The sequence below is a fragment of the Callospermophilus lateralis genome, chromosome 7, assembly GCF_048772815.1.
Source record: "Callospermophilus lateralis isolate mCalLat2 chromosome 7, mCalLat2.hap1, whole genome shotgun sequence".
Taxonomy (NCBI): domain Eukaryota; kingdom Metazoa; phylum Chordata; class Mammalia; order Rodentia; family Sciuridae; genus Callospermophilus; species Callospermophilus lateralis.
Genome location: NC_135311.1, coordinates 83,839,011 through 83,860,395, shown reverse-complemented (window position 1 = coordinate 83,860,395; position 21,385 = coordinate 83,839,011). Strand labels below are relative to the sequence as shown.

The 21,385-nt window shown below is 35.4% G+C and overlaps 1 protein-coding gene across 1 annotated transcript in view; it reads right to left on the bottom strand.

Moving 5' to 3' along the window:
- Nucleotides 1-509: 509 nt before the first annotated feature.
- Nucleotides 510-21,385, bottom strand: part of Erich3 (glutamate rich 3) — a 73,303-nt gene continuing 52,427 nt past the window's right edge. The window contains exons 10-12 of the mRNA XM_076862576.1: nucleotides 20,165-20,609; nucleotides 5,384-5,391; nucleotides 510-2,770 (exon numbers count right to left, since the gene is read on the bottom strand). Of these exons, the coding sequence (XP_076718691.1) occupies nucleotides 510-2,770; nucleotides 5,384-5,391; nucleotides 20,165-20,609 (2,714 nt within the window). The remainder of the gene's footprint in view (nucleotides 2,771-5,383; nucleotides 5,392-20,164; nucleotides 20,610-21,385) is intronic.

Sequence of the window (21,385 nt, the reverse complement as noted above, 5' to 3'; positions counted from 1 at the left end):
ACAAAATTTTATAATACTGCAGAAATGAAGGCAGAGAGCCCATTCAGAAGCACTTGATCACTGACAATCTTCATTCCATCGTTTAAAACACTAAAATGGAATGAATTCTAGAGAGTTAATTCTCTGCTTCTGTGTCTGGACTTGGAGACACATTCTCCTGTGTTTCAACTTTGGGGCTGTGTCAGAAAGACACAGATCTCCTGTTTCAGGGAGATGTTCTTTGCAAGAACAGAGTAGGACTTGAGTAGGAAAGGTGACTGGAGTGGGATTCTATGTGTGCCTTGGCCCCTTCTCCACCTCCCCTAGCCACCCTCCTCCTCCACCTCCCCTAGCCACCCTCTTGCTGGCTGGGGCTTAGTACCACAGGAGGGAAGCCTCTGTGTGTATATGTGCACAGCAAACACCAATAAAGGGACCAGCCAGCCCCAAGGAGAGGAGGCCCAGGGGCAGGATTTCTATTCCATCTGCAAACAGATCAGACTTAAACTCACCGTCTGCCACAAAATCTCCTAGTCCTTCACGCTGTTCAGGGGAACATCTGCACTCTCACTTTCTCTTTGAACCATATGCTCTTGTTCCTCTTGGGTTCCAGAGAATTCAGGCTTCACGGAAATTGTTGCCACTGCCTCTAGACTCCCTCCGCTCAACTCTACCTCCCTCTCCGGTGATGATCCTTGTCTGAATTCTTCAGCTGTTCCTGACTCTTGCCTCCCATCACTGCTCCCTGCTCCTTCCCCCTCTCCCACGGACCTCACACCCTGAGTGGCCTCCACTTCCCCTCCCTCTTGATCCTGTCCTAGCCCCTGGCCCTGCCCCTCCAGATGGAAAGTTTCCTGGAGAGCTCCCTCCCCAGGCTCTGCTGCTGATGTCACTGTCACCTCTTCCCTGCTCAGCCCTGTTTCCTCTGCTGCCACCCTCTCTGCAGCTGCTGTTTTCCCCAGCACCTCATCCCCTCTGTGCCATGTTTCCATCCAAGCAACATCTGAGGAGGAGGAGCCTCTACTTGCTACTGTTTTCCCCTTAGCTGTCTTTGAATCTGCCAACACCTCCCTCCTCTCTGCTGCTCCTCCTCCTGGATATAGATCTTCCTCAGCCAGGACTGCTCCTCCTCTTGTAGCCCCATCCCACTCTGTGTTGCAGTCCTTTATCACCCTTGTCACTCTTGTCCCCAGAATTTGCTCTTCCTCCTCCTCCTCCTCTGGGTCCCCACCCACTGCTTCTTCCCTGAACTTTTCCACTCTCATGGAATCTCCCTCAAGAACATCTTCCTCGGTCATTATCATGACCCCTGCTCCTCCTGGCCCCTGAAAAGGTTCTTCTTTGTCCCTTGTCTGCATTCCTGCAAGGCAATCTTGGTCCTGGGATGCACACTTTGCAGCCTCTAATGTGCCCTCTCCATCATGGTGGGGTCCCTGCCCCTGCTCTGGTAGAGCCACGTTCTGCTGGCCCAGCAGCCCTGCTCTGTCCTTGTGCTCTGTGTCTCTAGCTTCATTCAAGCTTTCCCCTCTTTCTTCTTTCCTCAGAGCTGTTATTTTCTCCAGTGACTTTTCAAATCCATGTGTTACTTCAAACAAGGTCACCTGTCTTTCTTTCAGTGAATCTTCCAGAAGCCCTGAATCTTGAGTCATTTCAGTTGTCTCTGTGGGTTCTGCATCCTCAGCATCAGATTCTATTTCATTTTCAGGTTCTTTGGTCTGTTCCTCAGATCTCTCTTCCTTCACTGCTTCCCCCTCTTCCCCTTTAAGTTTTCGCTCCTCTTCTAAAGTGTCTTCATCCTTAGCTGCAATTGACCTTGTCACCTCTTCTCTCTCAGATCCAGTTTCCCTCAGAGGTGTTCCGGGGCCCTCCGCTTTCCTCCCTTCTGGTAACGGTTCCTTGGGCTCCTTCCTGTCTTCCTTATCATCTTCTGCCTCACTCCCAGTCTCCGCCCTGGCTGCACCTTCCTCACAGAGTTCTTCTGGGCTGCCCTCTGAAAGCCCCATCTGGCTTGCCCCTGCGTCTCCTGTGGAGATGCTCAAGAGGGTTTCTCTTTCCAGAACCTCCTTCCTTTCTTTGCCTGATTCCTTTCCCCCAACTATTGCCTCTTCTGAACCATCGTCTCTCTCAGATGCTGTGTCTTCAATGGGTCTCATGTCCTCCTGCTCTGTGAGTGCTTTCTCTTCACTGGCGTCCACATCTGGCTTTGGGGGCCCTGCCTCACTCACAGCCACCCCTCTGTCAGCCACTTCCATCTCTGGAGTTGTTGGTGGCTCTCTCAGGGCAGCTGCCTCCTGAAGATGCTCTGTGCTCAGTGCTGTGGTGTTTGTAAGCGCTCCCTCCACCACATCCTGCTCCCCTTCAGAAGCTGCCTGCTCTGTCCCAAGTACAGTTTGCCTCAGGGCCTGCTCTTGGGGAACCTCTCCTTCACTCAGACCCACAGAATCTCTTCCTGCTGCTATTCCTGTGGCTTTGAACCCTTCTGGGCCCTGCCTTCCATCCCCTTCTGCTTCCTCCTCTGCCCAACTTGCCATGCACAGAGGTACCTTGCTGTTCTCTGCAAGCGCTAGAGGCCCTGCTGTTGTTTGCCACACCCCCATGGGAGCCTCCTTGGTGCCCACCCCATCCCTGAGCTCTGCATCCTGGTGTTGGGGAGCAGCGGTAACTTCCTCCCCTGCTTCTTTCTTCTGCAGTGTGACTTCCTCAGATTCCTTCTCCGAGTGGAAGGGTGCCCTTTCCTCCACTATAAAATTCCTATTGGGTGCTATAAAAATAAGGGTAGAAAACAAGGTTACTTCAATCAAAGTGAACAAAGGAGAAGGTAATATATATATATATATATATATATATATATATATATATATATACACTTACATAATATTTAGAAGAGATTTATATATGTTACCAAGGAGATTTATATTATGTATAAAACATGTCCTCAGTTGGTTCTATGATGCCACTGAGTATAATATGTACAATGTTTTAATAATGGCCTTTCATTATAAAAAGAAATGCTTTCAAATTTAATGGATACATTGATATTAAAGAAAAAATGAACATCAGAAATGCTGAAAATAAGCAAACAAAAAGCTTTCATGTCCCTATGTTTTAAATCAATAAATCCTCTCTCAAACCCCCTAATTTTACTTGAAATATTGACTTACAGAAAATTTTTAAAAATAAGAAAAATAGCATTCTATTTTCTTAAAAATCACCATTTCTTATAGCACCATAACGTAGCATAATATGACTGCCTTCTGACTACATTTCTGCTGTGTGGGTATTTAGCAACACAGTCATGACATAGAAATGGTAATCGTAGCACATAATACTTTAAGTATTTTAAGATACTATATCAAAAAAAAATATTGTAGCTCAAAGTCAGGTTTTGGGTTTTGTGTTTTGTTTTGTTTACTAAAGACACCAATTTGTACTATAGGTCAGGATACCTACCATCTATGTTCAGAAATTGATTTGTCTTTGGCAAAATAGAATCACAGAACAAGAGAAAACTTTGTATTCGGGCATAATTTTCTACATAAATAACTTTCTTGAAGTATTTCATAAGTGCTCATCCATGATTCCCTGGCCAATTGACATGTATTCACTATTACATTTCAATGAATATTAGGTTTGCTACATTCTCAAAAAGGCTTGAAATATGGGCTGGGGATGTAGCTCCATTGTAGGGTGCTTGCTTTGCATGTACAAGGCCCTGGGTTTGATCCTCAGCATCACAAAAAAAAAAAAAAAAAAAAAAAGAAAGAAAGAAAGAAAGAAAGAAAGAAAGAAAGAAAGAAAAAGAAAGAAAGAAAGAAAAAGGCTTCAAATAGATTTTATTATTAAACAAAAACACGTTTTTTGAATGATGCATGCAAAATAAGTAAATTCATGTCATGCCAAATACCCAAAACTTAAATTTTTCAGATGAAGAATAGTATAGATGATGGTAGAAGCTTCAAAGATTGTCTTCTTAATACTTTTTTTTTTCATCTAAACTTTTTCAATTATAAAAGACCCTGGGTTAGATGTTGTCAAATAAGTTACCATATCTGAGTGTCAATCTCTAACAATCATGTATACTCATGAAGTCAGCAAGTGTACCTTTGTTTTTTCACTTGCTTACCTGGCTGACTCTCTTACCCGCAACACCAATATGCACAATTCAACAGAAATTCAATGCCTTTTTCTGATTTCTTGTCTATTCTTACACTCCATTCAAGACTGTTGCCACCCCATTATTTCTCCTAACCCAAAACATGGCTATCTTTGCTGCATTCCCTCAGTCTCTTGCCAGCTGCTATGACAAACTATTCTGAGGTAAGGTAATCATAACTTATATGACATTTCCTTTAATAATATATTTGGAAAGTAACTTTTGAGTCTTACTTAAGAAGAATAAAATAGAAATTTCAGGTTTATCAATGGGTCTGAGGTTGACTTTTATGGTGGACCTCTGTGCATAACAGCAATTATTTCTAAATTGTACCTAAAAGCTCCCAAAGGGAAATGTAATGTGGACCCAAATTATATACTCAGAGAACATGTAGCAAGTTCATCTGAGAATATGGTCCATTTTATTTCATTGCAGATTATTACTACATTGGAAACAAAACTACATTGAAACAATGAGAAACTACAATGTGTGTCAAGTCTCTTTAATGTCATATCTTGCTGTTCAAATTCCTGCATGAAAATATCATTTAAAAGTCAGTTATGAAAAAGTTTAAAATATTCTGTTTTTTTGAGAGTTGGCCTCTAAATTTATGGATTAATTAAAGAGCATTCAGGAAAACAAGGGAATAAAATTGCCTAGTCACATGTAATAATACACTGTGTCTAAATTCTGGGGGAGAGAGCACCAGTGAATCCAGCTGAGCTATTATGTGAATGTACACACTACAGGGAAGTCGTTCATGACATTCCTGAGGCAAGGGAAAGAGAATAATTGAAGGCTTTCTAAGAAATATCAGTATAAATACATGACACATGTTTTTTGAAACTTCATGAGCTTTTGGAAAAAAAAAATATTTAGTATAAGAGAGCAAGCACTATTCATAAACTGGCAATTTGTTTTAATGGAGTGTATGTGGCAATCAGACCTGAGTGAGGATGCCAGTTCTCCACTTACTGGCTGTATGAACTCGGGAAACAATACCTCTCTAGTCCTTCATTTTTATATCATTAAAATGGGAATTGTCATGATTGGCTCACAGAATTCTCTTTATAGCAAATAAGAGTTTCTGTAAAATGCTCAGTACAGTGCCAACACACAGAAAACCCTACCAAATCATTCCTCCAAACACTTTCCGCCTACATCTCACAATTAATTGATTTTCTTGCTTGAATTAGACTTGATCAATAACTACGATGGCTACATTGAAGAAGGAAAAATTGAGGAGCACACGGGAATTCCTTTATCAGAATGTGCACTGCAAAAGCTCCAGGGTCCGCTCCTGTAACACACTGCTTATTCAAATGTCACCTGGCCCTCTTCATGTTGTGCCAGGGAAATGGATCTCACCTTGTGTCTTCTACCAGCATCCATGAAACTGTGGCTAGCTAAGCTGTTTGCTTGGAAGTAGGGTAAAATCTCAAATGTGTTTGATAACAAAAATGGGAAATGGGATAAAGTAATAATATGATGAATTAAAATAATAACCCCTGTATGCATATACATATATTCCAATTAGAACCTATAAAAAGCCATTCACAAAATATAAGAAGGACTGGTGTTAAAGACAAGGAATTTGACCAGATATCTATGAGTCATAGTCTGTTAAATCAATCTCTAATTGGCAATCTTATAGTTAGAATACTTATTATGAAGAGACAGATCACATGTGGATGGCATTAAGTTTTTTCCTAATTTAAAAATAAAAAAGAAAGAAAAAGAATTTTAAATGAATCATTGTGAAATGTGATGTGCCTTGCCTCTTGGTGTCTCCAACTGGGTCAGTTAAGGAAAATTCATCTACCTGGTCAACTACATGGGAAATGGCTATAAAATAAGATTTCAGCTGAAAATCCCTATCAGAATTTTAGAATCCAAAGTTCTTTTTTAAAAAATTCTTAGATATCAATGTATTTAAAAAAAATAGCAACATTCATAGCTGATACCAGTTTTAAACTCCCCTATCGGTCTCTGAACCACATCCTGCAATCATATTCATTAGATGAAAAGAAAAAAAAAGTGGCAGAGGAAGAAATAAGAATAGGAAGATGAAAAATGAAAACGATCCATCTTTTGCAGAAGATTTCTGAAGGTCTTTCCTAGGTAATGATGTGTCCTTACCTCCACCTGTGTCAATCTCCAGCTTCCACGTGGGCTTCCCCCCCTCAACTGGGCTGCTAACATCAGACTCGGCGTCATAGTGGCAGTGGCAGTCCGATGCCAAGGCTTCACTTATTATCTGTCCAACTGATTGGAGATCATATAAAATCAAAAGGTTTAAAAGCAGGTCATGGGAACATTGCTGAGTTATTTCACATCATTCAAGCAAGTGGGGATGATTTAAATGCATTCACATTAAAATGTGACCTTGCCTTTAAAATCTGTGAAGATTAAACTACTCCCATGCTATGATTTCAAAAGAGGAAACACAATGCATATAAAAGAAGATCGTGAAGTAAAGAGACACATGCAAAGAAATACCTGTATTGAAAAAGACAACAGCCAGCAGCAGTGACCTTTTGCCAAATGCACATGCAAGGAAATGATTGGAAAAGCAATTTGATTGCCTTTTATTTTCTGGAAACGTATGTTATGGCTTTTATGACACCAGTCATAGCCGCTCTTTTACAATTCTAAAACTTCCAGAGCTGACTACACTACGAGCATTTCATTCATTAGTATATTTTAGTGATGTGACCCCTCAATACTCACTCCATATGGACAGAAGCAATAAAAAAGCTATTACATGATGCCTATAAATTTAATAGAAAAAAGATGCTGTGTTATCTATAGCTGGTTGCTAGCATGGACTTCACGTCCATAGAGACCTAGTTCCAGTTACATATTCCATATTAACTATACCATCTTGGACAAGTTTTTGGCCTAAGTCTCAGTTTATCCATCTGTCAAAAAGAAATAAGCAAGTCAATGGTTATTGGGAGGGTAAATGAAGTAATGTCTGTAGAGAATGTTCATCTTCTACTTATTTTCAATTGTCTATGCACTTGATAAATACTAGCTGTGATGATGATGGTGGTGGTGGTGGTGGTGGTAATGATGATGGTGGTGATGAAGATGGTGACAGTAGTGAGCATTGATCATAAGTATTATTATCCAGTGTGATTTATGCAAAACTGTCAAGTCAGGTAAGTTTGTGCTTAGTTTCTGACAATTTCCTTTCTACCACCCTTGCTGTCATCTGATGATCCATGTATCTAAATCCCCTGTATCTACTGTCATGCCACCTTCTGGTTAAGAAAAGTTCACTCCAGTAACATTAGATCTAGATCTGCCTTCTGGGGTAGAAACATTTCTTCAAAATTCACTCCTCCCTCCCTTCTTTTCTCCCATCTTCCTTTCTGCCTGCCTTTGTTTTCCTGTGATATTATGACACAACCAAGGACTATGCTTTGAGAGAAACAGAACTAGAATGTCATCTCTTGCTTAAAGTGAATAACTAAGGCGTAATAACTTACTAATCTCTCTGTTTGGAAACAAATAGTGAGATATCAGCCTCAAGTAGGTTTTAGTGGGTGAATGTTAACTAACTCTATTACTCTCAAGAAAACATGGAAATGAAAAGATGAACATTACATAGTTCAAATATATTCTCTTTTTAAATTTTTGGAATATCACTTTCCTAATTCATCCAATAGACCAAATGAAAAAAAATATCCTTATAATACTATATAGTTCAAAGATGACATCAACTCGTGGCAATTGTGACAGATGGATTTGTTTTCAAGTCCATTTTTATTTCAGGAAGTTTATAAATATAGCACATATATAATTCACACTATAATAATGTGAATGCCAAATATCTAAAAAGTCTAAATAAGTAGTGGTTTTGTTCTTTGCATATAAATTCATTCTGCTGACTGAGCAATGGAAATCACAAGGATGGTAGGACCAGGGGAGGGGAGTCAGACTTAGTAGCAACTACATGAAGTGCTGCCAACAAAACATCTATGTCTTTTCCAAGTAGTCTACAGGCTGTAAAAAAATATGACTTGAAATAATAATAATAAACAATAATTAAGCAGATAGCAGCTATTGAACCAAAAGACTATTCTAAGAAGCCGAACAGTAGTACTAGCATAAGCTAAAAATGACAACTCACTCAGAACAGACAGTGCCGCTTCTTGACTGCCTCGGCACTGTAATCACCACTTCCCACATCTGCAGGTTCGCCCTGGAGGCTTAGGCTTTGGAAGTAGATGACAGCCTGTATAGTTAGGTGTTGCCGATTTCAGGTTTAGCAAGAATGGGACTCTGGCCTAAGTATCAAGGACTTCCTAGGTGTTAGACCAGAAAAGGCCTCACTTGGACATTTTTCTCAGATGTTCTTCTGAAACTGAAACTTAAAAGCAAGAAGTTGGCCAGTGTCTAACCTCAATTCTTTTCCACCCCTAGGAATAGAGGATTGTGCACGCTGAGACTCCTGTGTCAGCAATGTGACTTATCACTTTGTTCCCTCCATCTGTTTAGCCCTTCATCTCTTAAGGCTCCTGTCCTTTACTGCTCTATAAAGGTGTCCACTAAAGGCAAAGGTAATTGTCAGTTCTCACAGTGTTAGCAAAATGGAATAGTCTCATGCAGAGAATTTCTTAGAAATGCACCTTTTCCACTCAAATGATGTGGGATTCTTTAAGATACTGTACAAAATGCCAAAATATATGTTAGCCTTTCTATTGTGAAAACGAATATATTTCAGAATAATATATATTGTACTTTTCCTAAATATGAAAATAACATATATTCCTTATTTAAAGCTTGAAAAGACAAAGAAGGAAACAAATATTATCCATGGTTCTGCCACTCAGAGATAACAACTAGTAAACATTTGGGTGGATTTTCAAGTATTTTTTACTTAACTCTTACTGTAGTTAGCATTTTACATTCCATGTTATTCTTTTAGCATTGTATATTTTATTTTTCTATATCAATAAATAAAAAGATTATTTAATAACAAATAGGATGTTCTAATAAAGTCCTACTAAATTTAGTTCCCCAGTTGCCTCTTGTTGGATATTGAGTTGTTTTCATTCATTTGTTTTGATACAGCTATTTAAAATACTTTGAATCATTGGTATACATATTTTTGACCATTCCCTTAGGATACATTACTAGAATTTGAATTCCTGGGTCAAAAAGAAGCTTTTAGAAATGTTTGATAAGTTTTTAAATATGCTTTTAAAAAGAAATATAAATTAATAATTTTAACTATAAATATTAAGAGAACAATTTCCCTACATAATTGCCAACAATTCCACAATTTTTGAAGATTCTTTTAGTATATAAATATTAAAAAGATAGATATTTCAATATTAGTAGGTTAGCTTCCTTTTGTGAATTTCCTGCTATATAATGGAAATTATGTTCTTCTGGTAGAATGGTTGCTTATTTCTTCTTAATTTGTAAGAACTCTATGTATCATGAATATCAGCCCTTTGTCATATACATATTGAAAAACTCTCTTTAGATTTTCACTTTTCATTTGCTGTAGTTTTGTTGCTGCTGCTGCTATAAAGAATTTTATATCACTCAATACTATTTCTTTCAAGTCAACTTTATCTTTAGGATTCTGATACATTCTATATTAAATTTAGAATTTAATCTCATAAAATTATCAGCATCTTTATATTTGATTTTCTATTCAAATACTTGGATTGACTTCTCATTTATCCTGCTTTCTTATACACTCCATATCTGTTATACCTTCCATTCAGATACATCCCTGGAAGTATGACTACATGTATTGCTCATTTATTATTCTTTATTAAGTATTTTTTTGTAATTGTTATATTTTGAGTTGAATTATTTGAGGCAATAGGTTGAAATTGATCACCATATAAAAACCATTTGTTGTTTCTAATAACTGCATAATTAATAATCTAGGGAGTTAAGTTAATTTCTTAGACACAAAAATTATTTAGAGTACTGCTTTTATATCTACAATTGGGGTAGTTTAGTTAATTATATTTTGTGAATAATTTCTTGTTTTATTATATGTATCATTACATGTGGATTCAACAACTTCTACTCTGTGGTGCTAGGGGAAAAAAAGACACATAGCAAATAATAATTATCTGATAAACTGACCTTCTAAATTATAAAATTATAACAATTATTTTTATGTCCTATTTATTATGAAAAGTACTGATTATGTTCATACAAAAATGAGAGCTGTTATTCTTGTATTTTCCTTTGAAAGAGTGTGATTTGCTTCTTGGATGCTCTCAAATTCCAGTTCGATGCATATGTTTCTCAGAAGCAATAAGCTGAAGTAGTTACTGATTCCAATTTAGTGACCTAAAAGCTAGAGGGGAAAGGAAAGGAAGGTGGGGTTTTGGAGTCTTCTTGGCAGAAATGTAATTCCATTGTCAATGACTTTAGGATTGCAGAAGCTGCCAGCCAGACTTCCAATCTGGCGCTGTCATCTTTGGATGGGAAGAGTCTCTGCTACTTCAGGGAGGGACCTCTACCTCTGAAGCTGATTTGCTGTTTGGTGTTGCCTCCTACAGCTTCCCTGAGGGTTGGCAATGCTGAAGGATTCTGTGATGTCTCAGGAACATCTTTCTGCTTTCCCAACAGCTTCTAACTTCTACTCTCTAACTTAAGGTCTAAGATTATCTCTTTTTTTAAGTCCATGAGGCTATGCCTCTTTCTCACGGGAGATAAACTAAAGATAGCACCTGACATCTTTTTACTAATTTGCCCTCACGTTGCAATTATTTTTAATTATGTGGTACCTGAACAGTAATTTCCCCAGATTCAAGAGCAAATTTTTTCACCTTTTAAAAAATCATTTAAATTGACAAATTTTTTGTATTTTTTCCCTCTTTCAAATAGAACAGAAGGAAGGAGACCTCAGACATCTGAGCTCATATCACCAGTTAACTACTATTTCACAGAATTTTTCTGATTAACATTCTTAAAGGTTGACTTTTAGCCTTCATATCACTGCCGCTATGTCAATGCAGAAACTTAGAAACACACTGCAATAATTTAAATGCTTTGGTGGAAAGAGATCAAAACACTATATCTTAAAATTTAGGCTATCATAAATGGGATATTAAAGGTTCACTTTTTAATATCTACTATTCAAGATGAAAATAGAATTATTAGTCACAAATATTTACTAAATTTAAAAACAACAGTTATAATCATTTTTGAAGTAGTTTATTTACATGGTTTAAGTGGATAATTTGGAAACCTTCAGAGAGAGATTCTTTCCTAGAAAGTGTGAGTTGAAGAAAAGCGAACTATTTAGAATGATGATGATGATGATGAAGGTTATGATTTTGCAGGTGAACACAATACAGGGTAGCATTTTGATATTTCTGATGCTTCTGTAATTTTTCTGTGCTCATTTTGTTCCTTGCTTTCTCCCCACCCCCCATAGTTTTACACATCTTCAAGGCCATTTTTTTCTCTGTTAAGATAATGCTAAAAGGGGCAGAACAAAGCCACAGTATTTCTTTCCTGTAATTACCTATTATCTATGATAAGGCTTCAGATGTCACTACTGCCCACTCACATGAAAAGAAACATACACAAAAGAATAAGAAGGAAACTAAAAGAAATCATCTCAGAACTTCAACTTATTTTATATTATGGGAGATTTATAAATTTTGTTTATTTGTTCATTTTGTTGTTGAGAGTACCAAATATTTTCTAGTCAACAGTGTCTTTGGAAGGGTCTGAGTCATAAAATGTTAAAGGGAAATGAAAAACACTAGTATACATAATTATATAACTTTAAAATTTATAAGTCATGAAACAAAAAAAAATGTCATTTTATTCTTTTGTACTTACTTTACTTATCATTATCAATCCTTATTATCAGTTCTCTTTTCCAGGCTCGCAAATGTCAAAACACAAGTGTCCTCATTGGAATACAATACATCCTGTACATTCTCCATCTTATATGGTTAATAACATTCAATTCACTTCCTCTCCTCTGCTTGTTTTAAAACAAAACAATACAACCCACTTTAAAACATGCTAAGAATCCTTTACAATTCAATACCAAAAGAAAATTGTGTCAAGAACTTTTTATTTTAGTTTTAAGAATTAAGAAAGCCATAAAAACAACATAAAGATATACTCAAATTTATTCCAAGTTTGTAATCACCTTGAAAAGTATCCCTATGCTTCAATCATTCTTTGTATGGCCTTATCAATTATCTTTCCAACAACTCACCATGATTTACATCATCTACCTACACAGTAAAGATAGTCTCGTGTTACCTCTGACATTGAAACATGGCCCAAAAAAAACCGGGATTTATTACAAACTCAAGGTCACAGCTGTTCAAAGATGAGTTTTATCATCTTATACTATCTTTTCAAAACTTCCAGATCATGTCATTTGAATCCAATCTCCTAATAAATTCCACCACATGGCCTAGAGCTTTGCCCCTCTCACTTCTTATTACACCACCATTCTCTCTCCTGTCCACTCCACTCCCATCACACTGGCCTCCTTTCCAAATCCTTCATTCAGCAACTATGCTCCCAATCCACAGCCTTTGCTCCTGCTGGACTCTGCTTCATGTACTCTTTCTGCAGACTCATCTCTGTGCTTTGTTCAAATCTCTGTTTAAATGCCCTTAAGTAGCAAGGCTATCCCTCAAAATACCACTTCTTCAAACCATCACTCCATCCCCTTATCCTGCTTTTTCTTCTAATGCACATCCCACATACCCAATATTACATGCCTATTTTCCACTGGTTAGGGATATTTCCTTCCTAGAATATAAACAACATGTAGACAGGTTCCAATTATGTTCACAAGAACAGTGTGCGACGTAAAGCAAACGTCCAACATATATTTACTGACAGAAGAAATCTATTGGAACAAACTCTGTATTTCCACAATTTATTCAAAAGTGGTATTTTGACCTCAACTTATATCACATGATTTTCTTCTTTCATCAAGACCATTTTATCCTGCCTACATGATGACAAAGTTGCATTTTACCTTTGTCACATTATTTAGCATTAAATGACCTGCCCAAGCACTATAACTATTCTTGATTTACATATAAAAATATAAAACACTTCCATATGCATTTTAAATTATAACTTAAAATCTTTATTTTATTTATAACATTATATAAATTTTATTACCTTCATATGTTAATGTATATGCTTTTTCAACTACTAGAATATACTCAAAGATTATGTCACAATGCATTGAGAGCTTAAATTAAAAATAATGGAAAAATAAACATATTGAAATAAAATATTCTATATAATACTGAATTAATTTCCAAGAACACTATTCTCATTGCTCCTAACAATTATAATCTTATACTTTATCTACTTCACTGTACATATAACACATCTTTTATAAAAATTTACCTGTTGATTGCTAGGACAAAGCCAATTAAAATACATTATAAAATAATGAAAAGGAAAATATTTTATGCCATCAACCTAAATGATATGAAAGCAGTGACTGTATTTTATTTATCTACTGCCATGTTCAAGTGAAACAATTCATATTAAATTGAATTAGCTTATTATTAATGTCTATTAGTTTAGACACTACAAAAACTTCATTATTTGCAGGTAATTTTTGAGCCTACAGATCTATTGTTAACATAATCACAGTTTTTATTCTAATAGAAAAATGATTAATTCAGTACCATACAAATGTAAGAAATGGTTTTTATATACTATCTCAGCCCTTACTTCATTTTGACCTAAGGGTCTAGTCAGAGATATAAACAAAATACACTCATTTAGATCTTATGACTTCACAAGATTTCTGGTCTAATTTACATAAACTGTGCTTTTAAGCATATAACCATGGCTCTGTCCCTCTCTTCATGAGCTATCTAACTGAAAATTCAGTTCAGAAAGAAAAGCTTGTCATCACTCACCTTTTCTTTGGCATCAATATTAACTGTATGAAGTATGCAGTGAATACCTGATGGTTTTAACCTGAAATGTTCTTATAAAATTTTATTCACATAAAAGAATTTGAGAATATTTATAACTTCCCTTAATCCATTATTTAAGTGTTCACAAGTATATTACATCATTTCCTTGAATATTTATATTTAAAAAGCATTAAGTGCTCAACTGTAACAATCTATCCATTCCTTGGGTTTTTGATAGCATTAATCTTTTACTTTATTCTGAATATATTATGTTGTCTTTGCTTTGTTTTATTTCTTAGTGTCTTATTTTGCAGTGTGTTTTGTATTTCCTGACTCTGGGCTTCTGAAACCAAGAAATTTTGTTCTTTTGAGGACGATGAGCCATAGAACAAAACTGAATTCTTATGCAGTTGGAAACATATTTTAAATAAAATTTGCAGTCATAAAATACTTCTGGAATATAAAATAACAGGTAGGGTTAATAAGAATAAAACAGAGATGTGTGCTAAGGAAAAAAGACATCCAAAATAAAATTTAAGTGTAAAAAATTAAGTTGCAGAACAAAATGAATTATATGTTCCAATTTGTATATAAAAGCGATGTATGCATGTGTGCATTTTGATATATTTATATCATAGATGTGGCATATCATTTTTATCACATACATGTATATACTGAAATATATCTATATATACCCCTAACACTCATATATATAAGTTTCTCTAAAATGTCTAGAATCATAAACACAAAAAATAACTGATATACACTTTTATCTCTGGGAAACAGTAAAAGTTAGGTAAGGAAGACACTTTGACTTTATTCTTGTATGTTCTATAATGTTTACAATTGTATAACAATACTTTGTTAGAAAAGTAGTTTTTCATGACTGCTTTTTCTATTTCTGTGAAGAATACCTTTGGAATTTTGATGGGGATGGAATTGTATCTGTATCATGCTTGGGGTAGTATGACCATTTTTTCAATATTAATATTAATTCTGCCTACCCAAGAACATGGGAGCTCTTTCCATCCTCTAAGGTCTTTTTAAATTTCTTTCTTTAATGTTCTATAGTTTTCATGTAGAAGGCCTTTGCCTCTTTTGTTAGATTGATTCCCAAATATTTTTTAGGCTATTGTGAAAGGAATAGTTTCCTAATTTCTTTTTCACCAGATTTGTTATTGAAGTATAGAAATACAACTGATTTATGAGTGTTGAATTTTTATCCTGTTACTTTGCTAAATTCATTTATGAGCTCTAGGAGTCTTCTGGTAGAGTTTTTTTGTGGGGGGAGGTCTTCTAAATATAGAATCATGTCATTGGCAAATAGAGATAATTTAAGCTCTTCTTTTCTTACTCATATCCCTTTAATATGCTTCTCTAAATGGAAAAATAAGGGATGCACAATAGCAAAGGTAATACTTGGAAAGAAAAGTGAGGCAGTAGTCATCACAATACTAGACCTCAAATTATGCTACAGAGTTATAGTAACAGAAACAGCATGGTACTGTCACCAAAACAGGCAAGAAGACCAATTGAATAGAATAGAAGACACAGATATAAACCCAAATCAATACAATTTTCTCATACTAGACAAAGACACTAAAACATCTGTTGGATAAAAGAGACCCTCTTTTAAAAATGGTGTTTGGAAACCTGGAAATCTATATGTAGTAGAATGAAATTCAACCTCTATCTCTCACCCTATACAAAAATCAACTCAAAGTGATCAAAAATCGTTTCTGGAATTAGTCCAAAAATACTGCACCTGCTAGAAGAAAATGTAGGCCCAATATTCCAAAACATTGGCTCAGAAACTGACTTTCTTAACAAGATTCCTAAGGTACAAGAAGTAAAATTAAAAGTCAACAAATGGGATGACATCAAATTAAAAAGCTTTCTTACAGCAAAGGAAACAATCAAGAATGTGAAAAAAGAACCTACAGAATGGAAGAAAATCTTGGCCACCTGCTCCTCAAATAGGGCATTAATATCCAGGATATACAGATAACTCAAAAAAATTAACACCAAAAAACCCCCCAAATAAACCAATCAATAAATGGGCAAAGGAACTAAACAGACATTTCTCAAAAGAAAAAATATGAAATATCAATAAATATATGAAAATGTTCAACATTTCAATTAGAGAAATGCAAATCAAAACTATACTGAGATTTCATCTCACTCTACTCAGAATGGTAACTATCAAAAATACAATTAACAATAAATGTTAGCAAGGATGTGGGGGAAAGGGTACAATCATACATTCTTAGTGGGGTGGCAAATTAGTATAACTGCTCTAGAAAACAGTATGGAGTTTCCTTAAAAAACTAGGAATAGAACCATCATATAACCCAGCTATCCCACTCCTCAGTATATACCCAAAGGACTTAAAATCAGCATACTACAGTGACAGCCGCATCAGTGTTTATAGCTGCACAATTCACATTAGCTAAGCTATGGAGTCAACCCGGGTGCCCTTCAATAGATGAGTGGATAAAGAAAGTGTGATATATAGACAATGAGTATTACTCAGCTAAAAAGAAGAATGAAATTATGGCATTTGCTGGTAAATGGATGGAACTGAAGACAATCATGCTAAGTGAAATAAGCCATCCACAGAAAAACAAAGGTTAAATACTTTTTTGATATGCAGAAGCTAATCCAAAATAAGGGGAGTGGATTAAAACAATGAAGATCAGAGGAATAAACAAAGACGAAGAAAATGAAGAAAGGAGGGATGGGATAGGAAAAGTCACTGGAGTGAATTTGACCTAACTTTCCTATGTGCATGTATGAATATACTATAGTGAGTCTCACTATCATGTACATCCACATGACACTAATTTTAAAAAAGCACAAGAAAACTATAAGCAAATAGCAGAAAGATCAATAGAGTAAAGGAAAGGGAACAGGTGGTAGGAGAAAGGGAGGGGAAAGACAAATACTGGGGACTGAATTAAAACAAATTATATCCCAAGCTTCTATAAAGATGCCATAGTATATGGTATAGTAATGTATAACTAAAAAGAACCAATTAAAAAAAAAGGTAAAGAACTTTATCTTAGGGATATTTTAAGGCGTTTTAAATATGAAAAGTATTTGGAATGATCATCTAAAACAACATTTTAAAAATTAGCTTATAATAGAGAAAAAATCAGTGTTTGGCATAGCTGATTTGTTAAAAAAAAAAAAAAACTATTTTCTTTAAAGGAATTAGATTTTAGTTCAGTAGGTAAAGGAGACTTTTTGTAGAGTGACCTCTGAAGCCTAGTGCTTTACTTTGTGTTGTAACATCGTAGACAACATAATTACATGTGGAAACAATTACTAAAATGTCTTCATATTTTGCTATTCAATTTGATTAAAGCCATCCACCTTAAAAAATAAAAATAGTTTATCAAAACAATTAACTTTTTAACCAGAAACTATTCTTCTTGGAACCCATCTGAAGGAAATAATTACAAATTTGAAATAATAAAGGTAATTAAGTACTAAAGTACTACTAATAATAATAGTGAAAATAAGAAAATATCCAACATTGTAAAATGGTTTGTACATGAGAAAAATTACAGAACAGAACATAGACATTAAATATGCTTATAAAGATTATATAATAGCATGGAAAATGATCATGATATAACATTAAGATACAAAGAAGTACAGATTTTATAAAAATATGACAACATAGCTTTTGCAACCCTAGGTTTAGAAATATGAAGTTGTTTTTATTGCAAGATAAACCTATGGATGATTATTTGAAACTATCTTTCTCTATTTTCTAAACGTTATTCCGTGTATGCATTAGGTGAAATGAAGAATAAACATTAATAAAAAGACTTAGCACAAAAATTAGAGCTTAACAAAAATAAATAGTCCCTCAACTTGCCATCTACTGTTGAACCTCCCTTAATTAAAAAAAAAAAAAACTACAAAATGTTTTTAAATTGTTGAAGTTATCAAGTTAAAAACAGGTTTCCAATGTACTTGAGAAAAATTAATAAACCCATATATTTATCATTTCACTAATCAAAGGAGGGAAAACCCTTCTTTTTTCTAAGCGACATGATCATAGTATATTTCTGCTATTGCTATTCTATTGCCTAATTATAACCTGTTTTATGTGCATCCTACTTTACAAAAGGTAAACAATGTAGCTTTCTGAAGTAGAAACACAAAATAATAATAGTAATATCAATGCTACTACTGAACTTTAACAACTCTACCTTTTTATTTTTTCTTTTGCAGTACTGGGGATTTAACCCAGGGCCTCAGGCATGCTAGGCAAGCGCTCTACCTCTGAGTTACACCCCAACCCATCCCTCTACCTTTTTAATTAACAGCTTTCTAAATTATGCAAAATTTCTGTTATATAATAATCTAGAAATGTTCTGATATACCATAATTTAACCATGAAATCCAAGACCAAAGATTCAAATTATTTTATGAAAGGATTTCAAATATATTTTAACAGTAATTTTGATTCATGCATGGCAAAAACGGTTTGAAAATATTGAGAGTTTGTATTATAATTTTAGGGAGGGATTAACAAACTTTTTAGTAAAGGCTCAAATAATACATTTCTAGGATTTTCTGGGCCATTTAAAAATACAAAAATAATTAGTAGCTTATACCATGGTTATTATTGATAACTTATTTTAAGGTCATTGCATACTAGTATGTGGAATGCTTTTATCATCCTGCATTCAACCCCCAAAATTGTATCTGACCTTTAAAGTCCTCAAACCTGTTCTTCATGAAAACTTTCAGAGTATCTCAAAAAAAAAGGGGGGGGGGGTACTTTTCTTTCTTTGAAGGCTCATGATATTTTGGACCTTCTCTGCTTTTTTGGATAACTACTAAACTTTGTCCAGTTATTTGTGTGTCAAGAACTCTCTAACATGTTTTCTTATTGACTATGATGCTCAGCACATAGTACAATGTTAATATTAACAGTTGAACAGAATGGAAAGATAACTATTCATCATCCTTCATTCCTAGCTGTGGGCCCCAGGAATAATCACTTTTATGGGCTGAAATATCGACATTAAGTCTTTAAAACACACCTGGATTTTCATCACATTAAAAATTGAAAAATGTTATCATGGAATCAGGAATGGTTTCTGCATTGGCAAGGGACACTGATAAGAGAGCAGGGAAGGGGGAAGGGGTGCAACCAGTGACGGAGCACAGGACACTTTGTGAGATCCCTGCATCCAGCTGTCCACTGGTTCTTTCACTATTTTCCCAAAGGTTAGAAAACCATGAGGCCTTCTACTATATATCTAAGGTCCAGGGGTCTTCTGGTCTCGACATTCCGTAGTCTTGCCATGTTAAATGCCACCATCCTACACACCCAGGAAACCCAGGGATCACAAAGAACTCGATTTTATAGAACTTCAAGTCAAGTTTAGGGTGTCTTAGGCAATTCTTATAATTTTACCTAAATCTAAATTTCAACTACAAGGATGCAGTAGGAAATCTTTGGAAACTCTGGAACCACTATGCCTGAACTCAAATCCTTGAAAGACCCCAAATTAGTTGTATGATACTTGGCAACTCACCTAACCTCTTCAAGACACGTTTTTATGTTTTGTTTTGTTTTGTTTTGTTTCATCTCTCGAAAAGAGATAATGATTGCATTACCTCACCCTTGGAGAGACTGGGCTCTTGCAAGATATGATGATGAGTTAATATATGCCTTTAGAACTGTGCTTAGAACATGGTAAGCTTCTATCAAAGTAAGCTATGGATAAGTGCACATATAGCTAACAACAAAGAGTGTTGCTAGTATTAAACTCTAAGAAGCCACACATAACCCTTGCAAGCTTTCAGATATGTATTGTCCTTTATTTGATTCTTGAGATAGAATTTCCATAGGAAAAGAATGTACAGAAAAATAGGAAACACATCGTGTAAGAATTGTCAAATAATTTTTAAAATGCAATAGAAGGAAATCAGCAAGCTGAAAATACATGTATGATTATGTGACAAAGAGACAAAAGGGAAAATATTGAATCCCTCTACCATATCACAGCAGTATTTCCCAAGTTTGGGCAGTATGCAATGGCCAAAATCAGCTTCCATGCATGAGGACAATGGCAAGTCAACTCAGAGGCCATACTTACCCTCTTTCTCCACCTCAGGGAGACCTGCTGTTTTGTCCTTCACCTTAGCGGTGCCTACTTCCCAAAGCTTACTCTTTTCCTTTTCTTCCTTGGAGATAGGTTTCCTGGACTTCTCAAATAAATTCTCTGCAATCTGTTGGGTTCCTTTCTGCATTTCTTCAAGAACATTCTCACAGCTTTCCTTTCTTGGCAGAGGCTGGGTCTCCACAGCTGCTTTTGTTATATCTTGGTCTTCAGTTTCAATTTCTAAGGATTCCTCAATTAGATGATGGGATTTTTCTGACTCACCATTTTCACTCAGCTCCTGAGCAGATGAACTTCTAGGACTTTCTTGTGTACTTTTTTCAACATGTACTTCACTGGCTCTTTCTGCAAGATCATCTTCACTGTCACTAGAATATGGGTGACTTCCGGATGAGATTGTTGAAGCTGTTTTAATATATATGGGAGATAAATATGATGATATTATTGTTGTTCCATAAAGAATCTCATTTAATTGTGGAAACTATATTAGTAATAAATCATACTAAACTTTCTAAAAATATAGCTTAGTAGACTTGATTTCCTTTTCCAGCATTTCCCACATAATCAACATAATAAAGAAAATTCTGTCTAATCTATGAACTATAAAAGTTTTTCATAAGAGCTTCTATTTAATCAAAACCCAAACCTATTGTTTTGATTTGCATTTTGAAACTCATTTTATTGGAAAATCTTTCTAAATATCTACTTTGTTATAGAAAAAAAAAAGAATTATCCTTTGCTTTGATAGAGAGGCATGTATTTATTTATCCTCTTGTATAGACCTAGTATTCTCTGTGTATGATCCTCCCATTTTTGTCTACCATAGTATTCACCACCCTGGTAAGATCTGTGCGTTTACACATTATGTTGATATTTAATGAATGTTATTAAATGATGTGTGTGTGTGTTTATGTGAGAGTGTGTGTGTGTGTGTGTGTGTGTATGTTTTGAAGGATATTGTCATTCGTCTAGTTGCCCTGAAGCAAGGCATTGAGATCAAACTGCAAGTGCAAGTACTGTATTGAAAATATGCTCCAGGAGAAGCATTTAAGGGAATGCAGGAACCCAGACCAGGAAAAGAAGTAATCAGGCCAAGAAGCTATTTGAAACAAGGACTCAACCTCAGTCTGTCCCAACAGAGATCTCTGATGTCTAAGTTATACTAAAAGGATATAATTAAATTAAAATGGAGC